This window comes from Passer montanus, unplaced genomic scaffold (genome assembly GCF_014805655.1).
Source record: "Passer montanus isolate IOZ18808 unplaced genomic scaffold, ASM1480565v1 scaffold47, whole genome shotgun sequence".
Taxonomy (NCBI): Eukaryota; Metazoa; Chordata; class Aves; order Passeriformes; family Passeridae; genus Passer; species Passer montanus.
This window is the reverse complement of record NW_024369596.1, coordinates 6,981,347-6,997,554: the sequence shown is the minus strand read 5'-3', so window position 1 is coordinate 6,997,554 and position 16,208 is coordinate 6,981,347. Positions and strand designations below refer to the sequence as shown.

General features: G+C 41.2%; 1 protein-coding gene across 7 annotated transcripts in view; it reads left to right on the top strand.

Moving 5' to 3' along the window:
* The first annotated feature begins 11,616 nt into the window (after positions 1 to 11,616).
* The window catches only part of APLP2 (amyloid beta precursor like protein 2), a 46,832-nt gene continuing 42,240 nt past the window's right edge, over positions 11,617 to 16,208 (top strand). For all 7 annotated transcript variants that reach the window (XM_039721865.1, XM_039721864.1, XM_039721863.1 and 4 more), the window contains exon 1: positions 11,617 to 11,766. In XM_039721865.1, coding sequence (XP_039577799.1) covers positions 11,686 to 11,766 — 81 coding nt within the window. In that variant the 5' untranslated portion in view covers positions 11,617 to 11,685. The remainder of the gene's footprint in view (positions 11,767 to 16,208) is intronic.

Sequence of the window (16,208 nt, the reverse complement as noted above, 5' to 3'; positions counted from 1 at the left end):
TTAAATCTAATATTTGTATGATTACCCTGTTTGTTAACAGCTTATATGACTGGTGCACAAAAAATACTGTTGTGGTTGGCTTTTCTTTTCCTTAATTTCAAGCCTTTACTTACCGTGGTCTTAAGTTATTCTTTAATTTTTTATCATAACATTTTAAAAATTAGGTCTTTGGAAAGAAAAACACTGCTGACATTTTCTTACAGCATTCTGGGACTTTGAGAAATCCTCCCTTATGGTATGTGGTGGGGTTGTGTTGCTTGTCACCACCTTGGGGACTGGGGTTTCCTGTGTGAGTTCTGACCCTGAAGCAGGTGCTGCCTGAGCAGACCCCAGGACTGGTGTAATTTTGGACTGCATTCAAAGTATTTTTGCAGTGTGGTTCTTTGCAGTCAGATGTGTCCTTCAAGAGGGTAGTTGTCTGGGTAGAAGAGAAATGTTTGTTTAGTGAGTGATTAGTTTAAAAGGAGGGAATGTTTTCCAACTTAACTGAGTTGGAAGTTAAGTATATTCCACCCACACTGTAGACAGATATATGAATACCTTTGAAAACACCTGGTTTAGGAGAATGGGAGGAATCAAACTGAGTAAGTGCCAGGATTTTTCAGGGAGTTAATGCTGCCTTATCTCTGAAGCTGATAAAAAACAAATTATATCATTGGAGACAGCCATTAAGATTGAAGCTGCAGCCTCTCCTTGGGTGCATATGGCTACAAATAAGAAACTTCTGTAGTCACACAGACAGGAAAAAACATAAGAATGTGCTGTTCAGGGGGAAAGCACAGAGCTGCCCAGAGCAGGGAATGCTGGCAGGGCTTCTGCTGTGCTTCAGTCTAACAACACTGGGGGAAGGGTGCAGATACTGTAGCCTGGGAAGAAATAACAAATTTGCTTCCCCAAAATCTTTTAGTGAACAGAACATAATCTTTTGAGCCAGTCTTTTTTCAGGAAATAATCCTCATTGTCAAAGTTCAGGTGATGTTATCCAGGTGCACCTAAATGCTATGTACTCCAGGTGTGCCTAGACACCTGGCAAGCCTGACCCAAAACAAAGGGTTTTTTTCAAAGCAGCAGATTTACATGGTTAAGTTACTACAGGATTTCACATTTCTCTGTTATTATGGAATTGTTAAACTGTTGCTTTGAACTCCTGTAACCCCAGCCTGCACATAGTGGAAAAATTACAGATTTGCTTGCCTGAGGATGAGGCTGCAGTTCACAGGAAAAGATTTGCTGCAGTTCCAGCTGATAGTGCTAGTGTGTCCATGTCGGGTTTGCTCTGCCTTCATTTTGCAGGGATCCCCCTGGAGACTTGTTTCCAGAGTTTTGCTGTTAGAATACAACTGGTATTTCCCAGGGCTCTTAAATCTGTTTGCTTGGGAAGACTGTCTTTAAAGCTAGTACACCCCACTGGGAGCTCAGGTAGGATCTGGACTCTTCAAGTTTATCAAAAGAGCCCAGACTTTGATCCCTGATTTTCAAAATCTGCTGCTTAGTGAATTTGCCTGAATAATAGAGCATGGTAATAGCAATGGCATGACTCAAAGCAAATGTTGAGTATTTTTAATCAAGAGACTTGTCAGCTGCAGACCCAGCCCCTCAGAAGCTGATTTTTACGTTGAAATGTCTTTGCCACTGTGGTAAGATTATCTTGAAAGTTATTCTTATAGTTGCTGAGGCATTCAGGAAGGCAAAGAACAAGAATAGGCCTAAGATGACAAGGCCATTTTTCACTACTTGGATCAGCTTGATATGGGCTGAATTAATCTCCCTGGCAAGTTCTGTTTCACCCAAGAATACCCTAAAAGTTGAATGACCTTCTTCACATCCTAGTGGTTCTCCTCAACGTCAAAAGGAAGAGAAGCTGTGGCTGCCCCATCCTTGGAAGTGTTCACAGCCATGTTAGATGGGGCTTGGAGCAACCTGGTCTAGTGGAAGGTGTCCCCTGCCCATGGACTGGGTGGAATGAGATGCGCTTTGAGGTCTCTTCCAGTCCAAACCATTCTGGGATTCTGTGACTTCCTGCATTCATCTTTGCATTGAATTCCACATCCTGGCTTCCCTTCTCTGCTCTTTCCTCATTAATTCCCTGCAGAACTTTTAGGAACTGTGCTGGTGATGCCTGTTTCTCTTTTTCCCCCATCACTTACCTAGTTTTATTTTTACCTGTTCACTTTTTCTTTTAGTGTAGAAAAAAATTATTTTAAAATTATATTATTTCATTTAGTACAGAACAACTGCAACACAGCAAAACCACACAGAAGGTGTAATTAAGACTAAATGTCAATTCAGTATTTCTGTGACACCTGCTGGGAATTTATCTCCTTTCAAAGTTTTTCTCCAGGTTTTATTTCACAGCTGGCATGTTGGTTGATAACAGAAATATGAAATAAAAAGGATTGAAAGAGCCCTCTGCTGTATAGAATGCTGACTTCTCTTGACACAGAATACTCAATAGTGAATCATGCAATTGTTAAAAAGCTATTGGCAAATACTGGAGTTGAAGGTGGAAAAAAGACATAATGTGCAATATTTTTTCTTCCCTGACTTTAAAGAAACATCTTCCCAATGAAGACAACAACTTACATAGCCATAAACTCATTTCAATCTTATTTTTCATTGCTGTCCTTCTTGGATGCTCCTTTGGTAAATGTTTTCCTGCCCCATGCCAGATGCTCTTTCCACTCACAATGAAGTACCAGTCCTCTGTGAGTGATATCATAGTACCATACCATAGCCTTATTGTGACTTCTCAAATTTATCACACCAAAATACATTCTTTGTTGATTGTTTGGGGACTTTCAGATCTCGGGTTTGACCAAAGTCAGTCTAAAAAAAAAAAAAAAAAAAAAAAAAGAGAGAGAGAACAGAGCCTGGAGAACTTGGACAGTTTGCAATGTGCAAGAAAAACATGGGAACAAAAAGAAGGGCAAAACCAGAAAGTTTGATTATTTGATACATTCTTGTACAGACAGGGAAAGCTTGAAATAAGGCTTGTTAAGTCATTGTTTTTTACGTTTTGAGGTGGTACAAATATTTAATTACTGACCCTGCCAAGAGATCTACCCATCTAGATCTTTTTTTCCAAGTGATCCAGCTGAGGCTGGATCAGTACATGGTGTTGGCCAGGGGAACACCTGGCTCGGGGGCTGCTCCCCTTTTACCCCCCACATGTGCTTCCTGGCCGCAGCTCTAAACCCATGTGCCAAAGGAAGTGTATCCAAATACAAATAATTTCTGGATTATCAACCTGATCCCAGGTTTACGCCCTTCTAAACATAGACCAGGAACTTTGCAGTTGCCAGCTGTGATCTGTAGTTTTTATCTCATGCTGATGCAGTTCCATCCTTTGCTAGGGTAAGATTTATGAAAACTGGTGGATGTGTTTTTGCCAGTGTCTGTGTGCATAGAAGTGATTCTTTTGAAATTTTGAAATAAAGATATATATTTCAAAAGACACAACAAATAGAAGGAATCTGGTTGAGTTACTAAAGGCCCAATCATGCAAGAAGTGGAGCACTCTGAATTTTAGCTACAGATTGGAGCACTTGCATCACCAAGTCCCTGTAAGGTTGCAGAGGTGTATCTATGTTTGAGCATAAATTGATCTAAGGACATAATTATATATGCTTATTTTCTCCCCCATTAGAAGTAAAATGGTAGTTGTGAAAAAGAAAGGGAGATGGAAGACTTTTGCAATTGGTTAGCGAACATTGATTTAACATCTTTGCTAAGCTGACATTTTTTGGATTGCTTTTTAGCCTTCCCAGTTGACAAAGAATTGGCAAATAGGTCTGTCACCCAGCTGTATTTTCAGTAAGTATGAAAAAGGTCTTCTTAGACATCTTAATAGAAATGAGGGTGTTATTTATCATACGCAGTAAAATATTGATGTGTTTAAATATGCTGATCTATGAGATTTTAGAAAATAGAAGACCTGGGGAAATTTTGCCCTTATTGTTGTCCACGGAGAGTGTACCAAGTAGTACACCGACGAAGAATTTAGCAAAAGGAGTTTTGTGGGAAACTATTAAAATACAGATAAATGAGGATGTCTGCTGACCCTAAGAATCTGCATTCATGTGGCGAAGGATTCATTCTCACACTGCAATGCTTTCTGATATATACTTTTGTATCATCATTTCGCATTTTAAATTCAGCTCTTAAATCCCAAAGGGGAATTAACTACCAGCCATTTGCATTTTAAAGTGAAAACTCAAACCCCAATAGAGTGCTATGCTTAAGACTCCTTTTCTATAACTTAGCCAGTGAGCTACATTTTGGTGGAGACCTTGGGGAATCAACCAAGTGACTGGGACAAGGCATGAAAGCCTAGAGTTGGAGGAAACCTTGTAATTTGCTTCCAAAAACGCTGAATACACTGATATCAGTGTGAAGCTCTCCTTCAAAATGGTGTTTTTCATTATTGTGGGACAAAATGTCTTTAATGTTGGGGGAGAAAAGGGATCTTCAAGCCTTAACAAGCTTTGGGTGACAAAACACACAGGCTATTCTCTTTTCCTATGAGGGAAAATCATAGTAAAATAAAAGGAGCAACCATAAATTCAGCCCTTTGCAAGATATGGGAAAAGACTATTGGAAAGTTGCAGGACAAGGACTTTTTCAAAGATCTCAGGAGCTGACTCATCTTCTGAGAAAATGTGATTCAGAAAGAGGCTGTTCTCCCCCTCAGGCCATGGGTTTGGGGTGGAAGTTGTAGGCGGTCCCCTCCTTCCCTTGGAGACACTGGGATTCAGCTTGTACTTACACGTCCTAGTTCCTTTCAGCTGTGCCCTGCTCTTTGCCTTTATTCAACTGACACTGACTTCAAATACATGTATTTCTTTATTTTGTATCGCCAAAAGAACCTATATTCAAACTTCTTGCTGCTGTAGGAGTTTAAAACCTGCCAAAGCACATCTCACTTCTTGTGGCCCTCCAAAGAACTCTGTTTCAAAGGTTATAAAAAACCTGGAGCACAATATGAAGTCTCACTCTTGAATGAGTTTGTAAGTCAATAGTGCTGTAGAGCCCTGGGTGTATTTGGAGCACTGAAATAAAAAACTTGTAGAACAAGGTATGCAACTATGAAATCCTGTGCCTGGGAATTCCTGTGTTCCACTGATTTTCCTCTGAGTATCAGTTGAAGACCAAGCTGCTGCTCAGAAAAGACCCCACAGCTCCTTCCCAATGTCGAGTCTGGTGATAGTGCCAGAGGCAAAGCTGCAGGTTCTGTGTCTCCAGGTGTGCATTTCCAGAACCTAAAGTCAACATTCCTGTGTTGAAATAAGGATGGATGACTCGTGTTTGAGAACTGTGAGGCCCCAATGATGATTGTAACAGGAAATGTCTTAATATTTGTTTAAATAGAATGATGCAAACTGCAGCCTTCTGTGCTGATACCAAATTAAAGTAAGGAGGGGATTTTTGAATTTATTCTGCCTTTAAGTGCAACAGGAAAAAAAGGCACTTAAAGGTACCATGCAGCTGATGGAAAACTACAGTTTCCAATAATTTGTATTATCAGACATGTGTCTCCTAGACATTTTAAATTCCTTATTGGCTATTCCTGTGTCACAAGTTCCTCATACACCCTGTTCTTGCAAACTGAGTAGCTGCTCAAACAAGTGATTGGGGGTGAAATAAAAGGTGACTTTGGTGTGCCGTGAAACAGCTTTTTAGCACAGGCAATTCCATGATGCCTGATGGAACAGATGCTGAATCAGACCTCATTGCAGTGGGAGGAATCAATTTTTTGCTGTTGAATTACACTTATCTTCAAAGATGCAAATGATTCCACATTTATTCATCAGGACAAGTCCTGAGGTTTTGATATTCCATGTTGTTCATTGCTGTGCCATTTGTTATGATGATTTGGCTTTTAATCTACCAATGAATACTGAATGAAGAATTAAATCATGAATCAGATCTCTTCTGTTGCTTGCCAGTAACACAAGCCATTTTTATTTCCAATTTCAGGTTTCTTTTACAGTAGAAGACAAAAATAAATTATGAGTGAAAAGAAGTTAAAATTATTCTTCTCAAGCAAGTTTCCTGTATCAATGCTTAATCCTTCCATTATGTCTGATGTCATTAACCATTCTACTGTAATATTTGACACAATCATTTGTGGGACAAATTAGGATCTAATATAAAAGCTGCAATAATACTGACTTATGTGGAACTACAGCTAATTATAACATATTTGAATTTTCATCTTTCATTAAAGACCTCTATAAAATGAACAACCTTTCACACTGCTGAAATGACTGAGACAGGCAAGCAGAGGATGGGTGAGGGAAGAAACATCCAAGGACAACAGGAGAAATCTCAGCACCATAATGAGCCAATATCAGTTGTTGATGAATTATTTTTAATTGTGGGCTTTTTCTCTTTCAGATGGCTTCTCTACCACAACTGTGGGGCTCAGCTTATTTAAGTTGAATGGTTTGGTTGCCTTGGTTAATGAACGACTGATTCTGCCATCTTCAGAGGTTAAACATCGCTTCAGTCTTCACAGGTGGACTAGAAGAGATCAAGGAGACAGGATGCCATTTCAGAAAGATATGTCTCACAAGCAAGAGGATGAGAGTTCACTAAATACCTTCTGCAAAGCAGCCTCTCTTTCCTCTCTCCCCACTGCGTCTTCACTGTGACTTTACTTGTAGACCTCTAGACCCTCCATCTTTTGAGTACTCTGTGTCAGGTTCAATGTTTGTGTTCAGATCCTTGGAGAAGCATCAGGCATTGCTCTGCCTTGAGATCCTGCCAGTGCTCAAAGCCTCAGATCCATCTGGAGAAAGAAAATGAGCAGCGTAAATTCCCAGTTCATGTATTAGCGGAAAGGGTGGTTCGTCTCTGCTATTTCTGCATTTGGGATCCTCAGTCTGAGTGTGGGCTCATTACTCTATTGAATTATATATCAGAAGTAATTTCTTTTCCTGGGAAGTGAATCCTACATATGTGCAAATCTATTCCAAAACGGATTCTTTGTGTCTCTCAGATGTTGCTTTTGCCTTGGATAGTCTTCAGAAAAAAAAACTGTCCGATTAAGTTCACCATTGGCTTTGCGTCCCATCTAGAAATGAGACAAGATCATAGACTTAGCACATTTTCTGGATGCTGAGATTCATTTGCAGTGTGTTGAAGGAGCAGCAGCTTTCCTTAGCAGCCACTCTCTTGTGCTGCCCTTAAGCATCCTGTAATGATGCAGTTTTCATTTTCCAATGCAATTGAACTGTGCTGGTGCTTCAGCAAAACCATAATATCTTCAAACCTAACAGAATGGTTATTTTGAAGTTTTCAGTTATAGGAGTATTAATGCCAGGCTTGTTTCCTTAACAGTCTGTTACATGCTGTAGGCAAGGATTGTGCTGTTTGAGGTGAACACAGCACAAACTGCTGTGCAGATCTGCCCACTTCAGACATCTCAGTGGAAGCCAGATGAACGACACTGTTTCAGGCATGGACCAGAGCAGTGGGAAAATGGCCATCAAGAGTTAAGAGTTTATTAGTATAATGAAGGGTAGATTTTCTCCCTTCCCTGCCAATCTCTCAAAGAGGATTCTCTGAGCAGAAACAAAGGCTTGCTGTCCACCACCATTTACTGTGTCACTTATTTTCACAGATTTCTGTGCTGTTTTTTCATGTCTGCAGTTATTCCATTTATCCCTGTTTTTATGGTATGACCTCAGTTGCAATGCATCTGTTCTTAGTTTTTCTCCATCCTTTCACTCTTCTAAACTTCTCTGTATTCCCCTAGAAATAACCTTTTTGTTTTTAAGCTCCTGTCTGCTTCTCAAGGTTTCTGCATTTTTTTACTGTCTTTCTATGGAGCAGCTTTGTTCTCACTGTATATCTTAAGCCTAGTTTCTTCAGCAGTTACCTTCAGTCACTGCTGCTGGACTTCCTACATCTTGTCCCCAGTGTGTAATTTTGAGTCACAGATAGAAGGCTGAGCTGCAAGGCTGCAGGAACTCTGGACTTCCACACAGAAGTGCTGTAGCCAAATACAGCTGTCCAATTCCAGACCAGGTTGGCAACCTTGTGATGTTATTTATGAGTCTGGAGAAATATTATGTCCCACAGGATTTAAATAGCTGGATGTTGGATCAAGTTTGAGTTGGCTAATAACAATTTTGCATCTCTTTCTGCCCCTTACACAGCCTTGATGATAGGTAGAGGTCTTGTCTGAAGGGCAGAATGGCTCCAGATGAGTTGGGGCAGTTAGGTAGGCATCATTTGTGCACTATATTTTTCCTAGAAGCACTGCTTAGTATTTCTTATATTGCTGAATTTTGTTCAGCAGTAGTAAAGTTGGAGTATAATTATGATACTTCAATAATAAGCAATAGGGAGTTCTTTACTTAATCCTACCACATTCTTTAGTTGTTTCTAACTTCAGTTTGCATCCTACCTCCTAAAACCCAGATTGACTCAATTCTACCTCAGCAAGCTCTACCTTGCACGTACCTGTCACGCAGAACTAGTACAAATGACATGATCCCCCATTTAAATCTTCAATCAAGTTTAGCTGTATAGGATTAAAATTCACTGGCTAGACTAATTTTACACTTTAATTTCAGGAATTTAAGAGAATGCTGGGAATCTTCAAAGATTTCTTAATTTCTCCTGAACTCATTCTCTGGGTACTGAAAGGATCTCAATGCATCAGTTTGCTAAAGTTGCTGCTTTAATGAGAGACTTTAATGGTACCAGGTGCATTCCTTGATGACTTCTGTTTGCTCTTTTTATCATGAATTTAACATTACTCTTTCAGTGCACATTTTTGCAATCATAAAAATGAGCTTTATGTTTACACAATGACAGTCTTGCAAGTGAAAAGGGACATAGATGTTCACTTGAAACATTTCTTACAGAATAAACATTGGCAGCCAAAAGTGAGGATGAGATTCTCAGTGCTTCATTAGCACAGATGTCATGGAAAAGGGCACTAAAGAGCTCCAGAACTTGGGTACGATGGGTTTCTTGGAAGTAAATGTAAGCTGTTGCCTACCTAACAGGTTTAACAGCAGGAGAGGTGTCTTAGGGAATGCTGCAGCCTTGCAGCATTGATTCAAATTGGTGCTGTTGTCACAGGCATCAGACAAGTACCAGTGCTCACCTGAAACAGACCTGTGCACTGAATTAATCGTGGCCATCGTGTCACCATGCTTGCAGTGACCTGTGTGGACAGGTGGCTGAAAAAAATTAATCCTGAAAGCCTTTGGGTTGTTTCCATTAGATGGAATTCCATTTACATCTTGCTGCAGGCTCTTATCTCAATTTCTGTCCCTGCCATCCTGCAGTCATATGAATTTAGCTGCATGTAGAGCTCCTGATCATCACCAAGGAATGACCAAGGTCTGGGAGATAAAACCTTTTTTTCTGGGGACTTGTTGTCCTAGTAGGACTGATCTCTGTATGAAGGGAAATGTGTAATTCTTCAGACTTTGATTTCTCACTCGCTTTTTAGGTAGTGGACTGAGCACTGATGGCCTTGCTTGAAGAGAAATATCCTGTGTTGCAGCCTCGCTTCAGGACCTCAGTTCTTACACCCTGGTGTTTCTACAGAGCAGGACTAGGAGCAGGTGAGAATGCAGCTAAGGTTGTACCTCATACCTATCAGAGAGACTTCCCCAAGAGTCACCAGATTTAAAGTTTTTCAGAAAAACAAGGATCACACTGTTGGAGTCAGTGCTGTGAACATAAATTCTCACCAAGCACTGTGTAAATATTAAAAGTGAATTAATTTATGTAGCACTTTAAATACTATATAAATTCAACCTCAAGTAAAAGTCCCATCCCAAAGATTTATAAAGAACTTGTACATTTTGGACTGGGGAAGAAAAAAAAAATCCCTCCTTTTTAAGTAAAGGGAAAAGCCTAACTCAGAATGTCTTGTTATTTACTCCTGTATTCATATTGCACAGTAAAACACTTACACTAAAATGTGTCAGTTTTCAAAAGCAACTTGTTACTCTGTTTTTCAACTTAACTTGGCCGGGCTAAAAAGAAAATTATATATGCCAGAGGACTGCAGTAAAAGAGATTTAAGTGTTTTCAAATAGTGTAAGAAAGAGACTGTAATAAGTGACCAGTGGGCCAGTCAGCAATTTTAATTAAAATTGGGCTGCTTATTGATCTGTCATACAGATTCACCCCATCTGCAACATTTCAGCAATGTTCCTATTTCAGAAAACAGCACTTGTAAGAGCCTGTAAAGAATATGGAAGTTTAGAATGGAAATGTTTTGTAACTGGGACATTTTGTGCTGAGATCTTTTTCCATCTCATTTAAGCACCTCACATATCTTCACACAAAAATGAAAGCAAATATATGGAATCTATAGGATATTCTATCCTTGTCTAGTGGAAGGTGTTCCTGCCCATGGCAGGGAACAAGATGAGCTTTTCCAACCCAAACCATTCTGTGATTCCATGATACTACCTTTTTTTTTATTTCTTAATGCCAATGGGTTCACTGCATGTCAGTGTGAAAAAAATCCAAGAAGTCTAAAATATATTGGTATTTTTAAAGATCTCATGTTCATTAAACCAGTGGGATCTTTAGCAGTTGTGTCTTCAAGGTGGGCCTTTGTCATCCCTGAACTGACTGACCTACATTTCCATTGGGAAAACCAAGGAAACTATTAAAAAATGGGCTAATAAATGCTCTGCACAGGTGTGGAAAGTCTGTGATATCAGTAACTGCACTTGGTAGATCTGCTTTGTTCCTGAAGGGTTTGCTTATTTTAAAATTATAATTATTTTAAATTTCCATTTTTAAAGTAATGTGGTGAAATTAAAATACCCTCAATGCAAATTTGGCACAAACCCCTGGTTTCAAAGCCAGAAAGCTGGCCTGAAATAGCAGAACATCTGCACTGGAAGGAACTGCTGCTGTGCTCTGGTTGAAAAGAAACACAAACTGAAGGTGGTGGTGGTGATGTGTCTGTTTTTAAATTAAATATTGTGTTATTTAAAGTTTATGGAGAGCTGTGCTGTGTTTACAGAGCAGGTTGTGTGGCAGCCATGTGATGCCTTCCAGGTAGTGTCAGGTGAGTACCTGGTGTTGGCAGCAGGATGAAGCCACCAATGATTATCATTCTTATCGCTCAACAGCTGTATTTTAAGGGCAAAAAAATAAAGGACATGTACATTAATTTTTATTATGAAAGCCAAACGGCTGGGAACTTGATGCTTGCACATGGGTCAAGAGCTTTGAGAAATCGGGGACAGTTTTTTGAGTGGGAAACATCATTGTTTTATTTTTAGATGAGGAAAAGGTCTCATTAGGCTTTTATTACCCCAGAACGCTCCTGCTCACCGGAGTGATGAGGTGAAGCGTTTAGCCTACACACAGCCACAGAGGCCAGGGCCTTTTGCGGTGCCCGCTATGCGGAGTTTTCCCCGGGACTGGTTTCCGTAGCAGCCTGGCGTGGGCCCGCCACACCCGGCCCCGAGTGTCCCCCTACGGCCCCCGTCAGCCCGGCAGCCATTTCCCGCCGGGGGGCGGCCCCACGCGCCATGCGCCTCGCCCCATTGGCTGATAGCGTTGCGGAGGTGCGGCTACCTGCCGCCTCTCGATTGGCGCGTGCGGCTGTCACTGCGGGCGGGGGCGTGGCCTGGCGAGGCGGATCCCCGCAGGGGCGCTGCGGCCGCAGTTGCGCTCGGGCGGCGGCGGGTGATGGCGGCGGCGATGGGCTCTGCGCTGCTGCTCCTCCTGGCGCTCCTCGGGCCCGCGGCCGCGCTCGCCGGATACATCGAGGTGTGTGAGGGGTGCGGGGACGGGGGTGGGCGGACAGGGCGGCCCCGGGGTGCCCGATGCGTAGGCGAGAGGTAAGCAGGCTTCGGGGTGTCTCGGCTGTGTGGAGCCACCCTGGAGAGTGTCCAGCGTCTTTGAGACCTTCCCGGGGTGGTGAGTTCGTATTTTACCGGTGTTTTCGGGAAAGCCGTATCCCCCAGGCCGCTCATCTGGACGGGAAGCTCCGTCTCACCGGGATGCTTGGGGGTGTTTTTTTTTGGGGACGTGACCTCGGCATTCTTGGCACGGGAACAGGAACGGCCAGCTTCAGATGGGTCCCGAAGCATTGAAGACTGTTAGAGGGCCATTCTCTAGAGAGAAATCTCGGTTAAACGAATCCATTTGGTTGCTGATGGATCCAAAATAAATCTTTGGATTGGAATTGGTACCTTGGCTTTCGGGGAATGTGCTTCAGCCAAGTGTAAAGGCTATGCATTTCATATAGAAATGGCTTAGATGCCCATAGGAATCTGTGTTTGTAGGTGTGTGTATATATAATTACACGTACATAAACGAGTATATATGACTTTTGTATGTACGAAACATGTATTGTATTTGCATATATGAAAATAACTGGACAGAGGAAATTCCAGCTTTATCCTAAATCTAAAAGCGCAGTGTAATCTAGTCCTCTAAACAACAAGATGAGTAGGAGAAAATCTTGTGTGTTTAAAAACTTGATACTATATCTTGTCTTATTAGAGGGAAGAAGCAAAACAAGGAGCTAAGTATGTGCTGAGCTTGAGAAATGGCACGTAAACAGAGGTTAATAATCTACGCCTGAATGTTGTTTGGAAATGCAAAACAGCTGCATCAGTCTTGTGGAGGCTCTGGGTTATTCAGGGCTGAATAATGAAAAGGCTTGTGGCTCATTGTGAATGGCTTGATTTGCGAGTTTACAGTAAATTTTAGCAAGCTTGGTTAAGCAGAACATCTACCTCAGTGTGATGCAAAACTCCAAAGCTCAAAGCTGGTGGTAATTCCTGGCAGTAGGCTTGGATATTTTTAATATGTGGTGTATGAAATTGGTCTAGTCCATGATTTCTGCTTGTTTGGTTAATATTGAGGAATAGTATTCCACATATTTTGTACCAATCCTTCTGTTAAATTTCTGTAATCAGTGGAACATGGTTGATAACCTCCCCATGAGTTGTTCCACAAATAGTTATCTTGCAGGAAGGATGGTGGAGCTGTTCTGAGGGCATAGAACTAATGCCCAGATCAGGTTCCTTGGCATTGCCTTGGTGGCAGGGGACTGCCTGATGCTACATCCAATCTCTTGCACCTGTTTGGCAGCTCCTCCAGCTGTAGGTCACTTCCTCTCTTACATCCGAGACAGATTTGGCTGCTATGTGCATCCCTTCTGGAATCTGCTGCTTAGGGCCATGTGCCATGAAAAATCAGCTTGGAAAACAAATCTAGCTGTCGTTTTATTCCAAAGCCTGGTGTCTGTGTGATGGAACAGATCCCGAGTTTTGCCTGTCCCAGGACTGGCATAGAGGGAGAGTAGCTGTGTCCCACGTTGACACTCCAGGAGGGGCCAGCGGCACCAGAGGGGGGGTCACTGACCTTTTAGAGAAGGATTAAAATGAAAATGTTACTGCAATTCAGTTTACTTCCTCTGAAGGCATGATAGCCACCTTCGTCTGGCATAAAATGTCAACTGTGGCATTTTAATCCTTATTTTTGTTATTTTTGCTGCATCCTTTTGCATTGTCTTGTTGGTGGGGAGACTGCAGCTCTCTAGTCTTTATTGCTGTCACATTTGCTCAAGAACTGCTCTTGATGCAGGGCTTTGGAAGTAAATGGTTTTGTTCTGGGTTTTATACTGTGGTCATTACTGGATTTTATGCGATAATGTGATGAAAAATATGCAAGCAGTTGGTTTTTTCAATAATCAAGATGCCATTTGAAAGTTATGGGAAAGGTGTAACAATGTCTGCAGTTATTAATTAGTTCAGCTGGATTGGCACAGTCCCATTAGGTGGATTTTCTGTCTCTTGATTATCTTAGCTCCCATTCTCTGTCCCTAGAACACCCAGTAATCTTCTTATCAACTACAATCTGTTTTTCTTTCTATGCAGGACAGAGCAAGGGGAGTGGCAGTTTATTTTTTTCTCTTCAATTATTGTATCCGAACTCTTGACTAGGGCGTTGCCAAGGGTTGGTGCTGGTGACTGTTGGTCTCCCTTTCAGATCATAGTGTGAGGATGGCTGATGACCTCTGACAGTCTCGCTTCCAAATGAATATGAGTAAAAGAGTTGAGAGAAATCATGGATCCCAGCAATTAATGTGTTTCTTTCCATAGCAGTATGTGTCTGAATTTTGCTTGTTTTGCTTGTGAAGTCGCCAGGAACCTCAAACAGGACAATGATACCAACTGGAAAAAGAAAATAAATCTATGCTAATTAGATCTGCATTCCAATGATAAACTACTTCTGCTGTGCCCTCAAGACCTTTGAAGGTGCAGAGTTTTTATTAATTACTTGACCTTTTTATGTAATCAGATCAAAAGCAATGCAGACTTGATATGGCTTTTTTAAAATAAGGTATGGTATTTTTCCAAAGCTCTCTTGGGTGCTTACATCTGTTACCTGCCTGCTCAAGTCACCAGGATTTGGGGGAGGGGGAACAAAAAAGGTATATTTTGCAGCAGAACTTCATGCTATTATTTTTGTCTTGTATTGCTTAAATTCTCCCCGACAAAAATATCAGCCTTCGTGCCATTTCTGCAGACCTTGGGGACTTCTAATTGCCTGCGGCATCGAACAAAGAACTCCACCTAGGGAAATTTCCACTTTGGTGTTCAAGTCCTGAGCAGAAACAGCTCGGGAAAATTCCAGTCTTGAGCCTGTGGCCTTTAGTTTGCTCTCAGTTCCTGAAACTTTGCTTCCTGGTATTAGGAAATACAGCTTCCTATGAAGGTCATTATATGCAGTGCCTCTTCTAAGCTTTAATAAAAGCTCCTGTGAAACAAAGATATGGAAATAAAGCAAACCTGATACTGTGGGAAGGCTCTGGATTTTCTGCTGCATTGTAGAATAGCACGTAATGGTGAGTGCTTCTTTTTGGAGGATGCCTTCAGCTCTCCTTGTTTCACCTGTGAAATAATTATCATCTCTGTTAAATGTTATTTAGGCATTAACAGCTCTACCAAGGATTTAATGACTTTTTTTGTTCATGTGGTTGTTGCATCACCTGCAAGTAAGTCAAAAGCTGTTCTGTAGGTGGCTTTAGCTGTATTATAATTACTCACTGCTTCTCCTCCAGCACCTGGGAGTGCAGGGAAGGATTAGTGCAGTTCCCTGTGCTGTTCTCTAGATGTGCCTTGTAAAACTTCTCCCATTCCTTTTCACTGTGTGTGTCTCTTAGAGGCATATGGGCTCAATCTTGGAAGCATAAGTCACCTTGACTGCAGCTTCTGCTTGTACACATGTACTTAAACCAAAGCCTTTTTCCTCAGCTGTAAATAGAAGAGAAATACACCTTCCCCATCCATTTCTTGTTAGAAGGCAAAGCCTTTCACTTTCTTTTTTTATACTTGGGCATTTCACACTCTGCTCTTTAACTCCTCAGGCTTTTGAAATTGATGCAATCCTTCATATTCATATTCTTGCTCTTGTGCTTCTGTGCAGTAAAACTTTGTGTCATTGTTTTTAAGTTTAGGCAGTCAGCACCTTTGAAACATGGTGTTAATTTAAGATGATACTTGCTCTTAATTGGAAGGCTTTGAATACTCACAATGGCCTAGAAACCCTTCTGGTGAGGCTCTTAATTCAGAACAGTACTTGAAATTGCAAGATTGCCCCCCTTTTTTTTTTCCCCCAAACTGTTGTCTGCACCCATTATGTGCATGTTCAGCTTTCTCTACTTGCAGTGTGTTTGTCACCGTGAAATGGCATCTCCTACCAGAGTTTTTACAGGCTCTGTGACTATGCATTAACTATATTAATGTTATAATTTGCTTTTGGGTATTTTCCTTTTCAGCTTTTTCAGCTTTTTTTTTTTTCACTTGTCAATAAGTCTTGGGTTTATGGGGAGAAATGGGTTTTATGCAGAACATTGTGCATAAAAATTTACAATTTTTCTATATGTAGATATATACTTATTGTGTGCTTACTAGTGTGAGTTATATAGTAATAAGAAGGAAGATGTGAGTAGAGTAAATTGTCAGGTTCTTTTTATTGTGAATTATACAAAATGACACGTTTTTTTTTCTGGTTGGAGGGGTTGATGGCTCCTCCTCAGATACAATAGGGTAGAAGTAACTCTAGCCTGTTAATACTGTTACTTGTGTCAGGCAAGCGGTTGGTGCTATAGGAACAGCACTCTGGCTCCTGAGGGGCAGTGCACAGGGAAAAGTGCATTTTGGGAGACATAATTTGGCTGGGGTTTTCTTTGAGAG